The sequence below is a fragment of the Acanthaster planci genome, linkage group LG09 (genome assembly GCF_054643075.1).
Source record: "Acanthaster planci isolate LZ-2023a linkage group LG09, COTS_SCS, whole genome shotgun sequence".
NCBI lineage: Eukaryota > Metazoa > Echinodermata > Asteroidea > Valvatida > Acanthasteridae > Acanthaster > Acanthaster planci.
Window position 1 is genome coordinate 6927718 of NC_141785.1, and position 16546 is coordinate 6944263.

General features: G+C 39.2%; 1 protein-coding gene across 2 annotated transcripts in view; it reads left to right on the top strand.

Moving 5' to 3' along the window:
- The first annotated feature begins 794 nt into the window (after window positions 1-794).
- Window positions 795-16546, top strand: part of morc2 (MORC family CW-type zinc finger 2) — a 28921-nt gene continuing 13169 nt past the window's right edge. For both annotated transcript variants that reach the window (XM_087141052.1, XM_087141053.1), the window contains exons 1-10: window positions 795-905; window positions 1189-1223; window positions 6544-6612; window positions 9701-9791; window positions 9997-10180; window positions 10722-10815; window positions 11511-11637; window positions 12034-12162; window positions 13082-13161; window positions 16089-16171. In XM_087141052.1, the coding sequence (XP_086997178.1) occupies window positions 1208-1223; window positions 6544-6612; window positions 9701-9791; window positions 9997-10180; window positions 10722-10815; window positions 11511-11637; window positions 12034-12162; window positions 13082-13161; window positions 16089-16171 (873 nt within the window). In that variant the 5' untranslated portion in view covers window positions 795-905; window positions 1189-1207. The remainder of the gene's footprint in view (window positions 906-1188; window positions 1224-6543; window positions 6613-9700; window positions 9792-9996; window positions 10181-10721; window positions 10816-11510; window positions 11638-12033; window positions 12163-13081; window positions 13162-16088; window positions 16172-16546) is intronic.

A 16546-nucleotide genomic window follows, 5' to 3' on the forward strand; every position in this document is an offset into this window, starting at 1 on the left:
CTTGGCCATCTTTTGGCACACTGCATGTTATTTTATTGCTGCCCTGTAAACTGTCTGCATATAGACGCTTCTAGGCTCTAAAAAAAGTATAAGGGCACACTGGGGCACGTGAGAGTGTAATTGCAAGCCTGTACGCGTACTTGTACGTGTGTATAAATATGCTCAATTTTGTGGTAGGCCAGATTTAGAGGCCGAATGTTCATGAAAACAATAAATACAACTTTGTATTTACAAGTCGACTTTGTCTAGAAATGTTTCAAATGTTCTCCATCATAACGTAAAGGTGCTATTGGCAAAACGTCTGCAGATTTATGAGTCGACGATTAATATACATCACAATCATTGGTACCTGCTAATTTACAGATTGTGCCCAATTAGCATGGCATATATGCTGTCGTTGCTTTCGGCAGAACTCACTCCATACAATTGAACAAACCTCCAGGCTTGTCATGTCAAAATATGCGAATGGTGGTCTGTTGTGCCTCTGTTCCATCGACGGCATTTCTACGACAGAGTTCTATCAGATGTCCCTCATTTTTTGTAGTCGCTTGTGGATACCTCTGGTTTTTTTTCGCTGATAACTTTTGACCACTGGAGAGTCATTGGTCGTACACAAGTTCCGCCAGTTTCAGCATGTCGAAGCAAAGGCCCGCATACCTCTACACTGTTCTTGTCCAATTACGTTATGGAAGCTATATAGGCAGTGCAGAATTATTTGTCTCAGGCAAATTTGCAGATAGACCTTCAGGTGCGCTTGCCAATCAGCCCATCTACCAATTGCATTTAAATTTTCTTTCTGTGTTCACGGTGTGCTTCTTATTGTTTGTTCTTTTTGTAACATTGTCTCACAGAACAACCCACGAGTTTCTCTTTGGAGCTTTGGCGGAGCTGCTTGACAATGCCAGGTGAACCTTGCCTCACAACTTGGGGGAAACAGATACTTCAAAAGTGTTAAATTCAAAATTGTTATTTTCCTTGCGCCCGTTTACGTGAAGGCCAAGTAAACAAATCATTGCAAAGTTTTTTTTGTCACACATGAAGATATTTTTATATCTGATGTCACATTCCTAAAATGCCACAAATAGTGGGCATTTATTAAATCAAGGGAAAAGTAAGTGATTAGTTTTTGTGACGCAGGTTTCTCTAATTCTGACATAATAAAAAAAATCTTTTCTCTCGTTTATAAAGGGACGCAAGGGCAAGGCGAATGGATGTGTTCACCGGTAAGTGTGGGGTTTTAAAAAGACTAGTTTGTTATAAAGTTTAGTGATCGACCTACATGTAATTTAAATTCACAATTTTTAAGTTGTATTTAATAACAATCACTGCATAAAAGTGAGTAAACGAATAAGAGTACATGTGCATATATATTCATGTAGTGCATAAAATAGATTATTTAAAGTGCGATCGTCAGCTGGTTTTGAGGACCTTTGGGAAGGATAAGTGCCTATAATTGCAAACTGGGTCCTACAATCCATTGAGGTGATCTCGGGCAAGTGGAGAAGCAGATATCTTGTGAGTTGATGAAAAGCCAGACTGGCCGTGATTGTCCATCAACTGGATTACCTTCAACACGTTCCTCAAAATTTTTTTCAACATGTTAATGAGGGTTGATCAACGCCCTTGGAATATTTCATGAGGGATTAATATATTGTTATGACCAAGACCTGTATTAAAATTTAACTCAGATTTGTAAATACCAAAATAAAATGTATGAGAGAGAGGTCTGTTAACATGTAACTAATACGAGAATTTCATTGATTCGAGGAAAGCTCCCCAATAACAATTTTCTTTCAACTCAATTTGCCAGTGGTTGTGCCTACAACCACATCTGGGTTTTGATTTAAATGCTCAGGTGTATAGATAATGTGTTTAACTGTTGAAATAATCATTTCATTTACATGTAATTTTAATCTTTGTATTAATGTGTCGACCACAGTGACAGGAAAAGTTGTTAGTCATTTAATATTTAGTGTCTTGCCATTTTTGTTTTGATACCTAATAAACGAAATTTAGAGGCGTTGTGGTTTTTTTTTCTGAGTGCTGTCTCCGAACACCCGAGGGGTCAAAGAAAGAGAAGGAAAATGGGATGCGTTCCCTTTAGCCACAAATCCCCGTCAAAACTTAAGTGTTGCATTGATTGGTAAGTTATACGTGCAGAATTTGGGACAGTAGAAATTGATCTGACATAGGCGTACAGGGGATGCAGTGACTTTAAGAAAATTCTGGTAGTATTGAAGACGTACCATGAAAAAGTTCGATCCAAAGTAAAAGCAGATTCATGTCAGTCCCAAAGTGCTCAGTCATTGTTAGATTGGCACATGTGGAATGCATGTTTATCGGTCATCGGGCAAAAGATGTTTTGCCTGCTTTCTTTTAACTACATGAACATGGAATATTACGTAAGTGCTATGGTGCAATAAGGTTGTTAATACGGGTTCACGCTTAAGCCTCGGTTTCTTAGAATTCACGCAATACATGTACATATTACAGTCTGTTGACAAGGTTATTTTAACGCAAGTTCTGTGCTCTGGTGTTTCTATTTCTGCACGCCGTACTAGGCACAAAATCACTTTAACAATAAAACAGGTAGGGCTACTTGTAAAGAGCTTTTAAACAAGACGATTGTGCTTTACAAAGAAAACCACATTAAACACAGAGGTCATTACATGTACATACCTGGCAATGTACAGATTGCAGAGGGGACAGAGAAAAGTGAGTTTTAGAATGTTTCAAATACAAGAAAGTCGCAAGGAAGCTGCTCGTTTCAGTTTGCCAGAGTGCGGATACATTGCACATATACGTACATTACATGGCACGGAAGGAGACTTCGATAGAAACTGCAGCTTTTGCTTGGATTTGGTCACTCTTTTCATTGGGACTGGTTCTTTAAAATCATATCCATACAGTTTAATCAGCCAGTTTAATCTGTCCATTGATGTGTATTAAGGGTACTCTGACAGTGTTCTGTGCCTTGGTCAGTGGCGTGGTCAAGGGGGAAACCGCCCTTTGAACTCTCCCCTTTTCCCCGAGGAGAGCTTGGCTATACGTAAGCATGGGAACTGTTGCTCTTACGCTGGCTGATCAATGTAATTATGTGAACTTCAATGTTTCTCAAATTCTGTAAAAGTCACTGTGGTGCACGTGTTCACTAGAGGGACATGTCTGGGACTGCATACACGTAATTACTGGTCGTGTTCTGAAGAAAGGTTTAAGTTCCTCCAAACGAGTTTGAATAAAGTAAACGAAGAATAGTAAAGTGGAATTGGAAAGTTCGTGTTAAACGCGTAGTTATTTTTATACGGTAACTAGTAAAAGGAAATCAACGGGGGACAATAAAGGTTATTGCGCCCCGAGGTATCTGCAGAGGCAAAACGAATACTGTCTTGCATTTAAATGAAAAATGGCATCACTTTTGAAGACAGCAAATCAAAACGTAACACTTTTTATATACTTACGAAGACATTTAAAAATTACATAGTAGCATATGTAGGTACATGCATAACGTTCGTACGGTTGTGTAATGGTTTTCTTACCACAGTTAACTGTATTAGATACATGTATACTTAAAAAGGTCGACCAGTTAATAAAAATGAAGGAATGTCATTTTAACCTGTGTGTCTGACGCACTACACTCTGCATATTGGGGGTTCAAAGTAAAGCTGCATTTTTGTTTAGCAAGTTCTTTGGAGGAACCTTTGTAGTACAGCTGGTCTTCAGTATTCCCAGAACATTAGTTGGAGTTTATTGAAATATTTCCATTCATGTATATATGTTATGGTCTTTTCCTCTGTTCGGAGTATATTGTACATATGTATTTTAAATGTTTCAGTACATTATTTGTAGACTTAGGCGTTGTTTCCAGGGTTGCCCAGATGGTTCGTGATAAGTCTCTTGGGTCGGTCAAGAAGCTGGATGCGGGTGTCTGATCGCTCCAGTTGCACATGCATGGGATTGTTTCAGCTATTGAACAGTTAAAGTGATTGTGTGGGTATGTTTCGCAAACGGTTTCTCAACTGATTTAGTATAGTCCTTCCAATGATTGATTAATGTAGGCGCCTACCTGATTAAACGTTAATGATGACACTGGACGGAATAGTATCTCGATGAAAGATTCAGTTGTGCTGCAGTGGACTTGAAAAGGTTTGTGTTTCAGTTGGTGTCTGGTGGCTTATTTCACGGACATTTAAACTCTATCAGCAGGTTGAAATTGTCCATGTGAACTAATAGGATTGCAAACAAAACGTTTGTGAGCATCAAGAAGACTGGAAGTGTCTCCTGCGGGTTTTCAAAAACACTGAGTTCCCGACGTTGATAGCCTTACCCGCTTGACATTTGGTCAGCTTTAATTTATTGACTAGATAACCAAGGATTTCGTCCAAGCTTCATCATTTTAATACACTATGGGCTGCACACTGAATACCGCCATCCAGGCTACTTCTCCATTCATGTATATATGTTATGGTCTTTTCCTCTGTTCGGAGTATATTGTACATATGTATTTTAAATGTTTCAGTACATTATTTGTAGACTTAGGCGTTGTTTCCAGGGTTGCCCAGATGGTTCGTGATAAGTCTCTTGGGTCGGTCAAGAAGCTGGATGCGGGTGTCTGATCGCTCCAGTTGCAGATGCATGGGATTGTTTCAGCTATTGAACAGTTAAAGTGATTGTGTGGGTATGTTTCGCAAACGGTTTCTCAACTGATTTAGTATAGTCCTTTCAATGATTGATTAATGTAGGCGCCTACCTGATTAAACGTTAATGATGACACTGGACGGAATAGTATCTCGATGAAAGATTCAGTTGTGCTGCAGTGGACTTGAAAAGGTTTGTGTTTCAGTTGGTGTCTGGTGGCTTATTTCACGGACATTTAAACTCTATCAGCAGGTTGAAATTGTCCATGTGAACTAATAGGATTGCAAACAAAACGTTTGTGAGCATCAAGAAGACTGGAAGTGTCTCCTGCGGGTTTTCAAAAACACTGAGTTCCCGACGTTGATAGCCTTACCCGCTTGACATTTGGTCAGCTTTAATTTATTGACTAGATAACCAAGGATTTCGTCCAAGCTTCATCATTTTAATACACTATGGGCTGCACACTGAATACCGCCATCCAGGCTACTTCTCTCGTACCCGAATTTCTATGTCAAAATATTTTCGGAACCAATTCGGCACCAATTCGTGTTGAAGATATGGAGATGTAGAGTTTTGTGCATGGAGACTTGAAGTGACGGTAATGTTATGCGTGAAATTCAAGGCGTATCTGAAACCCTGTTCTTGTGTTGTGTATTACAGGGCAGCTACATACCTTCAAGATGCACCTTTGTGTCTCAGTTAACCTTACTTTCAACTTTATTTTAGTTTCACTTGGTATTTTACTTCCTTTTTGGTTTTATGTTAATGAGTTTCTCCATATTCATGAGCAAAGCTGTGATGTCATCCCAAGAAGAAAGCCTCAACGTTACATTTGTTCGTGCAACAAAAGTCTTGCATTTTTGTAGATTTTGCTTGACCAAAGTTTCTCTTCTTTGCTGATTCACTGTTATGTGCGTAGTAATAAGCAAACAGCAATCCTTTTCTCAGAAATGTTTTCAATAAGCAAATTCCGGGTTCACAATTTCAATAGAAAAACCTACGCCCCAAACCGTGTCTTCCCTTGATGACATCACAGCAACAGCACCCTCACTTGTCTAGGGAAGAATGGATAATTTTAAAAGTTTGAAAAGTGCACTTTTCAATGCAGTTAACCGAATAGGAATGTAAAAGATTTATTCCTAAATTGCTGAAGATTACAAGATGCAGAAAAATTGTGTCGAATAAAACTTCATTGCAGCCATACTTTAATGTAGGCCTATGTACCTCTTATGCTCATAGATGTATTTTGTCGAGACATACACCTGTCTTTATAAGTGTCTTATTAGATTAATAATTCTTATGAGTGTCTAAAGTGTCTACATTTGTAATTAAGTAGACAAAATGTCGTAACAGTTGTAAGTAATGGCGTTTGCAACAGTGAGGGAAAATATTTCCGCAGACTTGCCGTACACCTTTGAAGTACTGCACTTCAGGCCGTTGGTGAACTTCAAGGAAGACGTTTGACCAAGAAACGCCAGGGTTTGAATTATTTCAAATAGATTTATTGTACTCAGCATTTTAGAGAATTCCTTCCAAGTAGTATTTTAAGGAAATCTGAGATATATCAAATGTGTTTACTGCTTTTTTTACAATTTACTGTTTTGCTGTGTGTATACTTGATAAGTGTAAATTTATAATGCTGTAAATGCTAATCCGACATAGGCCCTAATATTTAGAGATAATATTTCAATACATCAAAGATATAAATCATACATGTGTAATGGTAAAATTGCTTCGTCGTTTTGAACCGTTTTTGTGTATGTAATATATATGTATAAATGCAGTTAGCATGTGTGTTAAACCTCTAATTTACGTGACTTTGCATAGTATCAAAGATGTTTTTGTAATGTTCATTTACCAGATGAAAAATTATTAATCAACATCATTCAAACAATCTGTTTGTTGTAGACAAAAACGAAACACTCCGTGGGGGATACATGCTGTGCTTCTTGGACGATGGCAGTGGAATGGATCCAGGTAGCGTACCATTTATGCCTTAACCCGAATGCATGTTTGAAACTGGTACGGATCAATATAAATTTGATAACTTAAATCAAGATATCCTGATTTTCCCAAATTCATCTGTTTTGCGTTATTGGTCGATCTCGTGACACAATTTGTCAATAAATCCACCAACAGCGGATTGCTTTTTTTTATCCACGTTTGTGTAAAATTATAGTTAGAGATTTGCTATTGGATAGACTAATCGCAATGCGTGATGGGGCGATCGTGCCAAACAGTACTCGCATTGGCTGGTTGACACGTTCAGTGGTGCCGAAACCTAGATGTCGGAAAGACCGAGACTTAGAAATCCGAGAATCAGGCCTCAAAATCATAAGATCGTACACTGTTCCCAGAAATCGAGTCGTTGACGTCCTAGAATCAAGTTGGAGACTTGCTAGTTTGGACATCTGGATCTAATGTTTAAATTGCAGAGTAACAAGCAACCAAGACCTATCATATAAGCATTGTATGACCCTGTATCATAGCATTGTTGTGCACGTAACTGTTAAGTGTGTGACTCTTAAGAAATGAATACTTTGTGGGATAGTAAGGTAAGACCGAATCTTGCTTTTGAGGCCGATTTTGCATAATTTACGAGTTGAATTCACATTTAGATGAATGAGTTTCAAAAGACCGCAGATAGTTCTTGGAGGCCTGTGGTATGGTGGTATGGATCTGGAAACTGACAAAATATCGAGGCCTCAGACCTCGAATCTCAGAGACCAAGACAGTGACTTGGGGAGGAGGACCGAGAACACTGAGATCGAAACCAGCAGTATCTCGTATGGACCAGTCTACAATAGGTCTACTGGAATATATACAGTACTGTGATGTTACAGGAGAAAACTGGCATTTCACCATGGTGGAGTTGATGGGGGTAGTTATCGACCGTGTTGCATCGCACCGGCGCTCTTGTGCCATTGCTTGTTTGTACATGTACTATCTCACGTCCTGCGTAGCGTCCTGCCGTCGGTTATTTTTTCCCATCTTTCAGGTAGTACGTCGCTCTTTCCAGCCCCTCGTGTGGCATCATCTTGAGTCGTGTCGTACCTTGGAATTGCATCGTCGCTTGGGCCCTTGCAGATTTGTGAATTTTACCCTGATTCATCTGAGTTAAGTCTCCTGAGGCAGACTTTGTCAGAAATCGAAGGCTGTTATTTGTTCTTGTTCACCCGTGCTTTGTAGAGAAAAGAACAAAGAAAAGTCAATTTTAGTTAGAATTTTGTAGAAAGGCTGTAGAAGGTTCAGGGGGTGTCAGCAGACATACAGTCATTTTCAAAAGTTTAGAGCCACTCATAGAAAATGCATTAACCTGAAGGAAAACCAAACTTAAACAAATCAATCATGGCAACTTATGCTTATTTTCAATGTGTAACCTTGGTACCTTGGTTGAACATTTTTGACCACATTTCCATGATTTGACATGTTAACAGTCTAATATTCAGTGTTCCCTCCTTTATTTCTGGTTGCTTAGACTGGCTTTTTTCCCCAAGCTGCCTTACAGACAAAATGTCATACAAGACCTGCCTTTGCAAAAAACCTCATTCAAATGGGTATATAGCTCCACACTGATGTTATGCAGCACTGTAAAATCATGTTAAGTAATCAGTCAATGAGACAATGTAATGCAGGCCCAGTTACAGAAATACCAATAAAATTTCAGGTGGTCTTAAACTTCGGCAAATGACTGTATTCCAAATAGGCCTACACGTCAGTATCATGGACAACGCCCTTGTGGTGTCAGCAACCCCTTTTCTTATCAAATTTCCATGGCTGGGTATTTATTTACGTCATTACTTTCCCCTCATTCACTTGCACAAATTTACACCACTGGCCGGATTATCCAATGGGCACAGTTGGCACTGTGCAGATGTCTCCCCCCCCCCGAAAAAAACTGTAAAATCATTGCAATCAAGCTAATAAGGTGCCGTGGAGTAAGGCCTTTGGAACGCCGGTTCCTACGTCATACGAAACAACGAGACCCGAGGCCCGCCAAGCACTTATCCTGCCTCGATGCTAACATTGTCGTATCTTGGTCCAATGCATTGCTCGAAATCATGCAGAAAGAAACCACCTTGGTATGCTCGAAATCATGCAGAAAGAAACCACCTTGGTATGCTCGAAATCATGCAGAAAGAAACCACGACGCTGAACACAATGCGGGCGATTCATAATAGTGCGCCTCCAAAAATTTGCAATAAACTGACCAACCAGAATGCGCGAGATCTGTCGACCCAAGGCGAATTTGGGAAGGATCGACAGATTTCGCGCATTGTGATTGGCCAACGCGTTGCAAACTCTTTGGGGCGCACTATTGTGAACCGCCCGTATTGAATGCACGACGGTTTATGCAAAGTGCGACGGAAGGAGACGCCGTTTAGGCACTAAAATCTGCAAGATGCAAAGGACGACACAACAAGATGTGACCAAAAGCAGTGAAACGGAAGCGACGACATAAAGCAACGCGTCACAACGCAAGAGAGCTACCGTGCCGTTGCGTCGTGCCGTTGTACCACGCTCTAAAGAGGCCTGTAATGTTTCGTAATTAGTTTACCAAATTTGAAAAAGTGAACTACCTTCGCCTCAGTGCTAGGCGTTAAATTCCCCCTTTTGCTACAATGGCACATCAAGTGTAAGCTTATTACTGCTATCCAGGACGTTAAGTTGCATTAGCAGAATTAACAGCAACCTCTGGCTTACAAAGCCTGATCATTAACACGAAGGATTTCTTGTGAAGAATACTGGTTCCATGGAAAAGGACTAATGTTCAGAGCGACGTTTACGTTTGCGTAACCGCTTTGCTTACTGAGGACCCAGGACATTAAAAAAAGTCACACACTAGCATGACAGTGTTGTATGCACAACGTTTTGCAGTTACAACCTCTGTCGCTCTAACGTATGAAGTAAGACATTGTAAAAGGTACAAGGTTTCAATGTAACATGCAAGGTACCCATGAGTCAAACTCTCTGTGCAAAACACGTGTCTCGCAAAAGTGATTGTCGCTTTACAAGTTGATTGTGATTCATAGCTGAATGAGATACGTCATCATTTTTCTTGCAGCTGAGGTTGGTACCGTCATCCAGTTTGGGAAGTCAACAAAGAGAGTTATGGATTCTAATATGATTGGACAATATGGGAATGGTTTGAAATCGTAAGTTTTCTGGAAATCAATGAGCTTTTGTGTCCCATTGTTAACCTCTGTTATTCAGGGTGTTTGTAGATATAATTGTGCATCACAACATTTAACAATTTCACACTGTACTTTGATCATTTATCATAAGTTTTATCATTTAGTTTAGAACTTTGCTTAATATAGGTGACAATGGACACAAGTACATTTTTTCTCTCCTATTCAGAGGTGCAATGCGAATTGGAAAAGACTTCATACTCTTCACCAAACAGGGTGCAACAATGAGCTGTCTATTCTTGTCCCGCACATTCCATGAAGAAGAAAAGATCGAGGAAGTCATTGTGCCCATGCCATCATTCGAGAAGAATACAAGGCACCCATTCGGACAGAGTTCAGAGGAGAAGCAAAGGGTATGCTGAAACTAATGGATGTTTATGTTACTAAATTACCGTTATATGTTACTATGATATATATTTTGGATAACTATATCCTTATCCTGATTGTGACGACGTATGCAGAAACAAGTACATATATAGGAAGCTGCAGTTCAAGGAGATGCACGAGACTATAGTATAAGTATATACATGTAACGTATGTGTGTTTTCTTACCGGTAAATTCGAATTTTATTTGCTTTTTAAGCGGTTCATCGTTTCTTGCTCCAATGGGCTAGTTCAATATTCAAAAAGCCATGGTCCTTCGGGAACAAAGCGCGCGTGAGTCGGCATGTGTAGCCTCTCTGATAGGACAGACTATTGCACGCCCGTGTATCTGTTCCCGAATAACCTTGCACTAGGCATGCGCTCTTGAAATACCGAACTGGCTCGTTAAATGAGTAAGAAATGCTTAATTTATGCACGATTACCATATTAGAATGGCATGGACACTCATTTCACACTGGAACATTCTAACTACATGTTGAAGTATATCCGCTTTTTATTATGTGGTCACAGCACAAGATTGAAATGGATTTGATTTACAAGTACTCGCCATTTAAAACTGAAGAGGACTTCTTTGCCCAGTTTGATCGCATAGATGGTGACTCTGGTAAGTTTTCATTATTGTTTGCGGTAATGTGTACATGCACCTGCTTGTTTCTATGAGTGCACTTGTATAACCCGAAAAATCTAGGTATAACTCAAAAACATCGCTCTTGTGGTTTATAACTATCAACTTGAGAAAAGAGTTTTTGAAATTCTACACAGAAATGATCTTTTAATGAAAATTACGGTGTGTCACTTTCATGATTGGAAGATGCATGGATATATGCAACAATGAAATTTCTTTGTGTTCTGGGATGATGTTGAAAGGGAAACTCCATCTGTGAATAAAACGATCGTAAAATTTGAGTCCACCAGAGCGAGGATGTTATGTGGCATTGTTAGCCGACGTTTAACGAATCTGTGGACGAGCATTGTACAGCATACAGATGATTTTTGCCGGACTCCACAAGCATAATATGCATCTCTTGTTTCTGTAGTGCTTATTTGATGGATTGACTACGCAGAATAAATGGTTATATACCTTTATTGCTTCATATACTGACATTAGATAAAAATGTCATCAAACTCTCTCCGCATATCTGTATCTACGGATGACTTATTTCTGTCCAAAGTTTCAGATGTTTATTCGTAAAGCCATATGCACGAATTTGGTAAGGTTTAAGTTCCTGAACAATGTGAAAATAGAACTTGCCTCAGATAAATATGACGATAATTTTGACCTTCCGATTTGTTTAAAAGGAACCCTAGTAATAATTTATCACATGAAGCTGATGGATAACGGAGAAACGGAGTTGGATGTAACTACTGATGCCAGCGATATTCTGTTGGCGGGAGCCGTGTCTGCTGCGGGAGTGCCGGACGATAGGTAGAAATAACTATACATAAAATAACTTGCTCTATATATATCAGTTTGATATAGCTTAAAATGGTGTGTTGGTGGATTACGATGCCTGTGCATGTTCGCAAAAGGAATCGATCTAGAGTTTAAATATTATGCAAGCATCGCTAAGAATTTACCGCTCCAGAAGGGTTCGATACCAACAATGGAGCTTTGATATCTCACATAAGGTTTGGCAGTAGCCATTTCCCACACCAAAACTGGAAACACTTTAACTGCTGTTAACAGGTTTTTTGAATTATCGTCGGTGATGTTTAGTGTGTTAAAATGAACCGAAATTCGTGGAAATTGCACAAATTGCATCAATTTTATTATAGTGGCTTTTGATGTACGCTAACAAATCATATTTCAATTAACTTCCAGTCTGGTGCCAGAAAGGCAATCCTTTCGAGCCTATACTTCCATCCTTTATGCTGAACCCAAAATGAAAATCTACATCCAAGGTCACAAGGTACACACCAGACGGCTTGCCTACACACTGTACAAACCAAAGTGAGTAAATTTGGTCAGTTTTTCCATACAACGCAATTGTGTCGTAAATGCTTTCTCGGGGTGGTGTAAAGCTCTGTTTGTGGATGTTAGTGCGTTCATTTAAGTGTAACTAAATATGTTTAATTTATATACAAATTACTGGGAATTACCTGAGTATATTCCTCAAGACCTGTCTTTATAAAATGGGTGACATTGGGGCTAATGTTTCCGTTTATGAGATATTTAAATGACAACAGACCAGTTTTTTCGTTTCTTTGGCTATGTTGTTGTGGGTCCCTTGTATGAATGAAATATTGTGATTGAACTGTAAGTTTGTCTATGACTATTTTAGTTGTTACTGTGTGTTGGAACAGAACCTGTATAAATGAACTTTTCGCTTTAGGTTCAAGTAAAAAAGAAAAGTGCACATAAATGCGTGGTCTGAGTGTTTGGGCATGTTATCTGATAATTCTACATTTGCGTAACTATTTGAAATGCAATGTGGAGTGTTACTGATCATGTAGTTGCTACAACATATTGTACTCGTTCCCCCATGCACACCGGCATCGCTGCCACATGGTCTTGTGATCATTTGTCCCGTACTCGGTTGCTAACTTTCAATTTTGCTAGCTATTAGGGTGAAGCTTGTGCGGACAATGTACATGTAATTACCTCATAATTTCCTCAAAAAGGTCAGCATTTTAAAATTTGTTTTAGGTATTATAATACATGAAAGTTGTTGCGGTTTGATTAATTTTATTCAACGTACCAAATTCACAAATTGATTCTAAAGTGAAAGGAATTCTCTTTTTTTAAATTCAATTGTGTACAACTCTTTGATCACCCAACTACAGTGCATACTGAGTCAGCTTATCCCTCTCACAGGTTGAGAAAAACCGTTTTATATTTGAAAACTTCTCGATTAATTCATTACACCAAGGCTATACAAGTACACGTCTACACGATTTAAAACGAGGTCAGAAATGAAGGCTACAGAGGCAGTCCATCAAGCTAAAGTTGGTGAGTTCAAATCAGAAGTGTCATCTGTATGAATATATATAAAAATATAATACCAGAAAATTAATATAGGAATACTTTGTACTTCACACCTATAGTCCATCAGTTCTCTAAACTCTTCTGCTTGCCGCAGAGGCATTGACGTAACATATAGAGCGAACCAAACAGCACATTGAACATTGTGTATTTCTTGTTTTTGTTACTTTATAATAATCTGTCAACTTATATATTTGTACTGTTACTGTTTACTTTTCCTGTTCTTCACCAATATGGCAATAAGGGTCATATTGAAAATGAAATTGAACATATCACAGAACAAAAGCGTCCATTGATAAACGCAAGTCAGTCTTAAGCCTGGTTTCCATATCGACGTGAGAAATGCAGAGAGCAACGCAATCAAGACGCAAACTTCAACGCAGACAAATGGAAACATGTCAAATGGAAGTACCGCCGATAACGCAAACCAGCCCCAGACGGATCGGCAAAGTTGAGCCTGGTTCAACTTGCCGACTGTCTGCATTGAGTCGCTGAGTAGGCCTATACAAACACACACCCTGGCATGACGGGCGTACAACGCTATTTTCTCGCTTAGTACCACCCATTTTGTCCATTTTCTCCTTTTAACTCGCATATGCAGCCTCATTTGTCAATAAAATAGCTGGCCATTAACTGGCAAACTATATCAAACTAGAGTGTCAGTTTGCTTCGAGAGGCAACATTGCAGCCTAAAAAGGGCATCTTTTGCAAAAATTATCCGAGTTTGGGACGCAGTTTCGTTTGATTTTTTTGGTGGAATGAAGTCGCGCCGTGTCTCTTTCGGGAATGTTTGTGTCCTCACGTCTTGTGGACCGTTTGCGTAAATACTGTAAGCTGCCTTCGACAGGTCGACTTATTCGGTACTTTGGCTGTAAGTTAATTACTAATTCTACATGTTGCAGTGCAACGCCGCTATAACGAACAAAACAGGGTCCACCCATAATGATATGTATTGGTCTTTTGGAAAAGCGAATATCGGTCGCCGATGCACGCAAAACGGCCCCTTTAAATGCTTGTGACCTGTGTCTGCGAATTTGTCTACGTTGGAATATTTTGCCAACACTTCCAATGTTAACTTCAAAATATCAAGTCAAAGTTAAATAACACTAAACATCGACATTCATGCACTTTGTTCAATGTGTGTTCTTTTCCTTGATATTTCAACTCGCGGGTAGTTCCCACAGGAAGCCTTATCGCGGAGAAAGTTTCCCCAGTCAAATAAATCTTATATGACATGCAGCGTTGTAACACTGGTTTCGCTCCTGAATTAGAACTAGAATGGATGGGTCCGAAATCGTTCTATTTGTACCTGACCCACTATTAATTTTGTTCGAAGCCGGCAACGTACGAAATGTTAGGAAAGCGTTGCTGACAATCGAAATGAGCAAAACATTTTACTAAGATTTCAGTGAGTTGGGTCGCGGAAGCTGATCTGTTCACCTGTGCACCCGCCGTTTAAATATTCTTCGAGGTACAGATCCTTGCCCAAGTAGGCTGTACCGATGACACGAAGTAAGATTTGCCGCATTTGAGAGGCGCACTTGCGGACCGTGTTGTATGTTGGCCGTTGCCTTCGAGAGGACGATTCTACTTAGCTTCCGAGTCGTTATCATCAGATCTAAAATACTTCTTTTCGTTTAAAACAAATTTTGGTCCTAAACATATTTCTTTTCATTTAAAACAGATTTTAATGTTTGGTAAAAGTGTGTGGAAATTTTGGGAGCTAGGGGGAATGTTGGTGGACGCAATTGTCCGATTTGTACTCAATATAGCCAACAAACGTAAAGATATATCGATCCATGCTCATGTTCGAAATAAATTTCTCTTTTCACTCTGTACAGGAACCTGGTACGTAACTGATATTTAATTCCAAGTAGAGGCAATTTTTGCAAGTCCAAGTCAAGTCACAAGTCAATTTTTGCAAGTCCAAGTCAGGTCACAAGTCAGAAACTGTTACAAGTCAAGTCACGAGTCCCAGAAAAAGTGACTCTAGTCTGACTGGAATCCAAGTCAATTGACTCGAGTCTACAACTCTGCTTCCAAGCTGAACAGAATGAAAACTATTTCTGTTTTAATGATCGTCGCACGTTACACATGTTTGGGCATGTATCTGAAGTTTTATTTAATCTACGCGGACTTTCAAACAAACATTTCTTGAAGAGCCCCTAAGTTGTTTTTAATTTGAGCGAATACGAATTTTTAACGTCTCGGCAAAAATTTGCTCTGCGAATTTGCAACGGTTTTGGCATGCATAAGTTTCGATTAATAGTTCTAGACGCCAATTTCGCGTTTTATGTTTATTTTGTCAGCAACATTATAAGCCAACCGTAATAGAATTTAAAATGGAACGAGAACACATGCACCTGGGCAAAGTTAAAACAAGTTTTCGTGGTTTATTAAGCAGCCGTTAGCTTCTTGCAGTTAGCTGTCAGTTTAGAAAGCTTCAAGTTAAAATCTTTATTTTCTTAGAGATCTTGGAGTTGTATTCAGAGATATTTGTGAATATTTATATTAGCAACCAGGTCTGTTTGACGTTACACGTGCATCCAATACCTTGTCGACTGAGACCTACATTGAAAAGAACGACATCACAACAATCATTTCTGTTTGATGCATCTTATGATTCTGCAAAAGGATAGTACCAGTTCTATCTTGGAGAATTCCAAGATGAATGAATATGTGGGAATGGCTATCTTTCCACTGATGGAATTCATATTGTGAACCTTCAGATATCTTAAGTTCTGAAACACGCGAGGTGGAGAGAATGTTCTCTGCTGTTGTACTCTGCAGGTTCTACAAGTTTGTAAATGCACATTTGAAATTATGCATACAGATATTTGTGAAACTCTCGTCATTTTCGTAGCCGACATGTAATTGTTTTTAAATCTTTGTAGCTAATGAAAAAGCCAGAGAAGCTGAGAGTAAAGCTCGGGATCTGGAGAAGAAGCATGGACAGGGAGGACCAAAGGACAAAAGGGTTGGTTGAAACATTTGTCAACTTAATACACTTTTATTATTGGTGTGACTGGTCTACAACATGTATTGGCATAGGGTAACTGTCACGTCTAAAATTAAACGTTTCTTCATTTTTCCCAATAGACCTCTATCATTGGGCAGCCAATCTGCTTTTCTACCATTAAAAACAATGTAACCAAACTGAGACTGGAGGGAAAAATATCTTGTTCCATTTTATCAATATTTGAAGTTGTATGACTACGTGAATTGCCACTGGGTCTTCGGACAACAAGACAAACATGGCAGCATATATAAAGGTCTGCAGGGAGAACAGGTCGCACGAAACTGATCATGGAATGACACTTGTGTAAAATGAGAAATAAAGTGGTGTGTCATA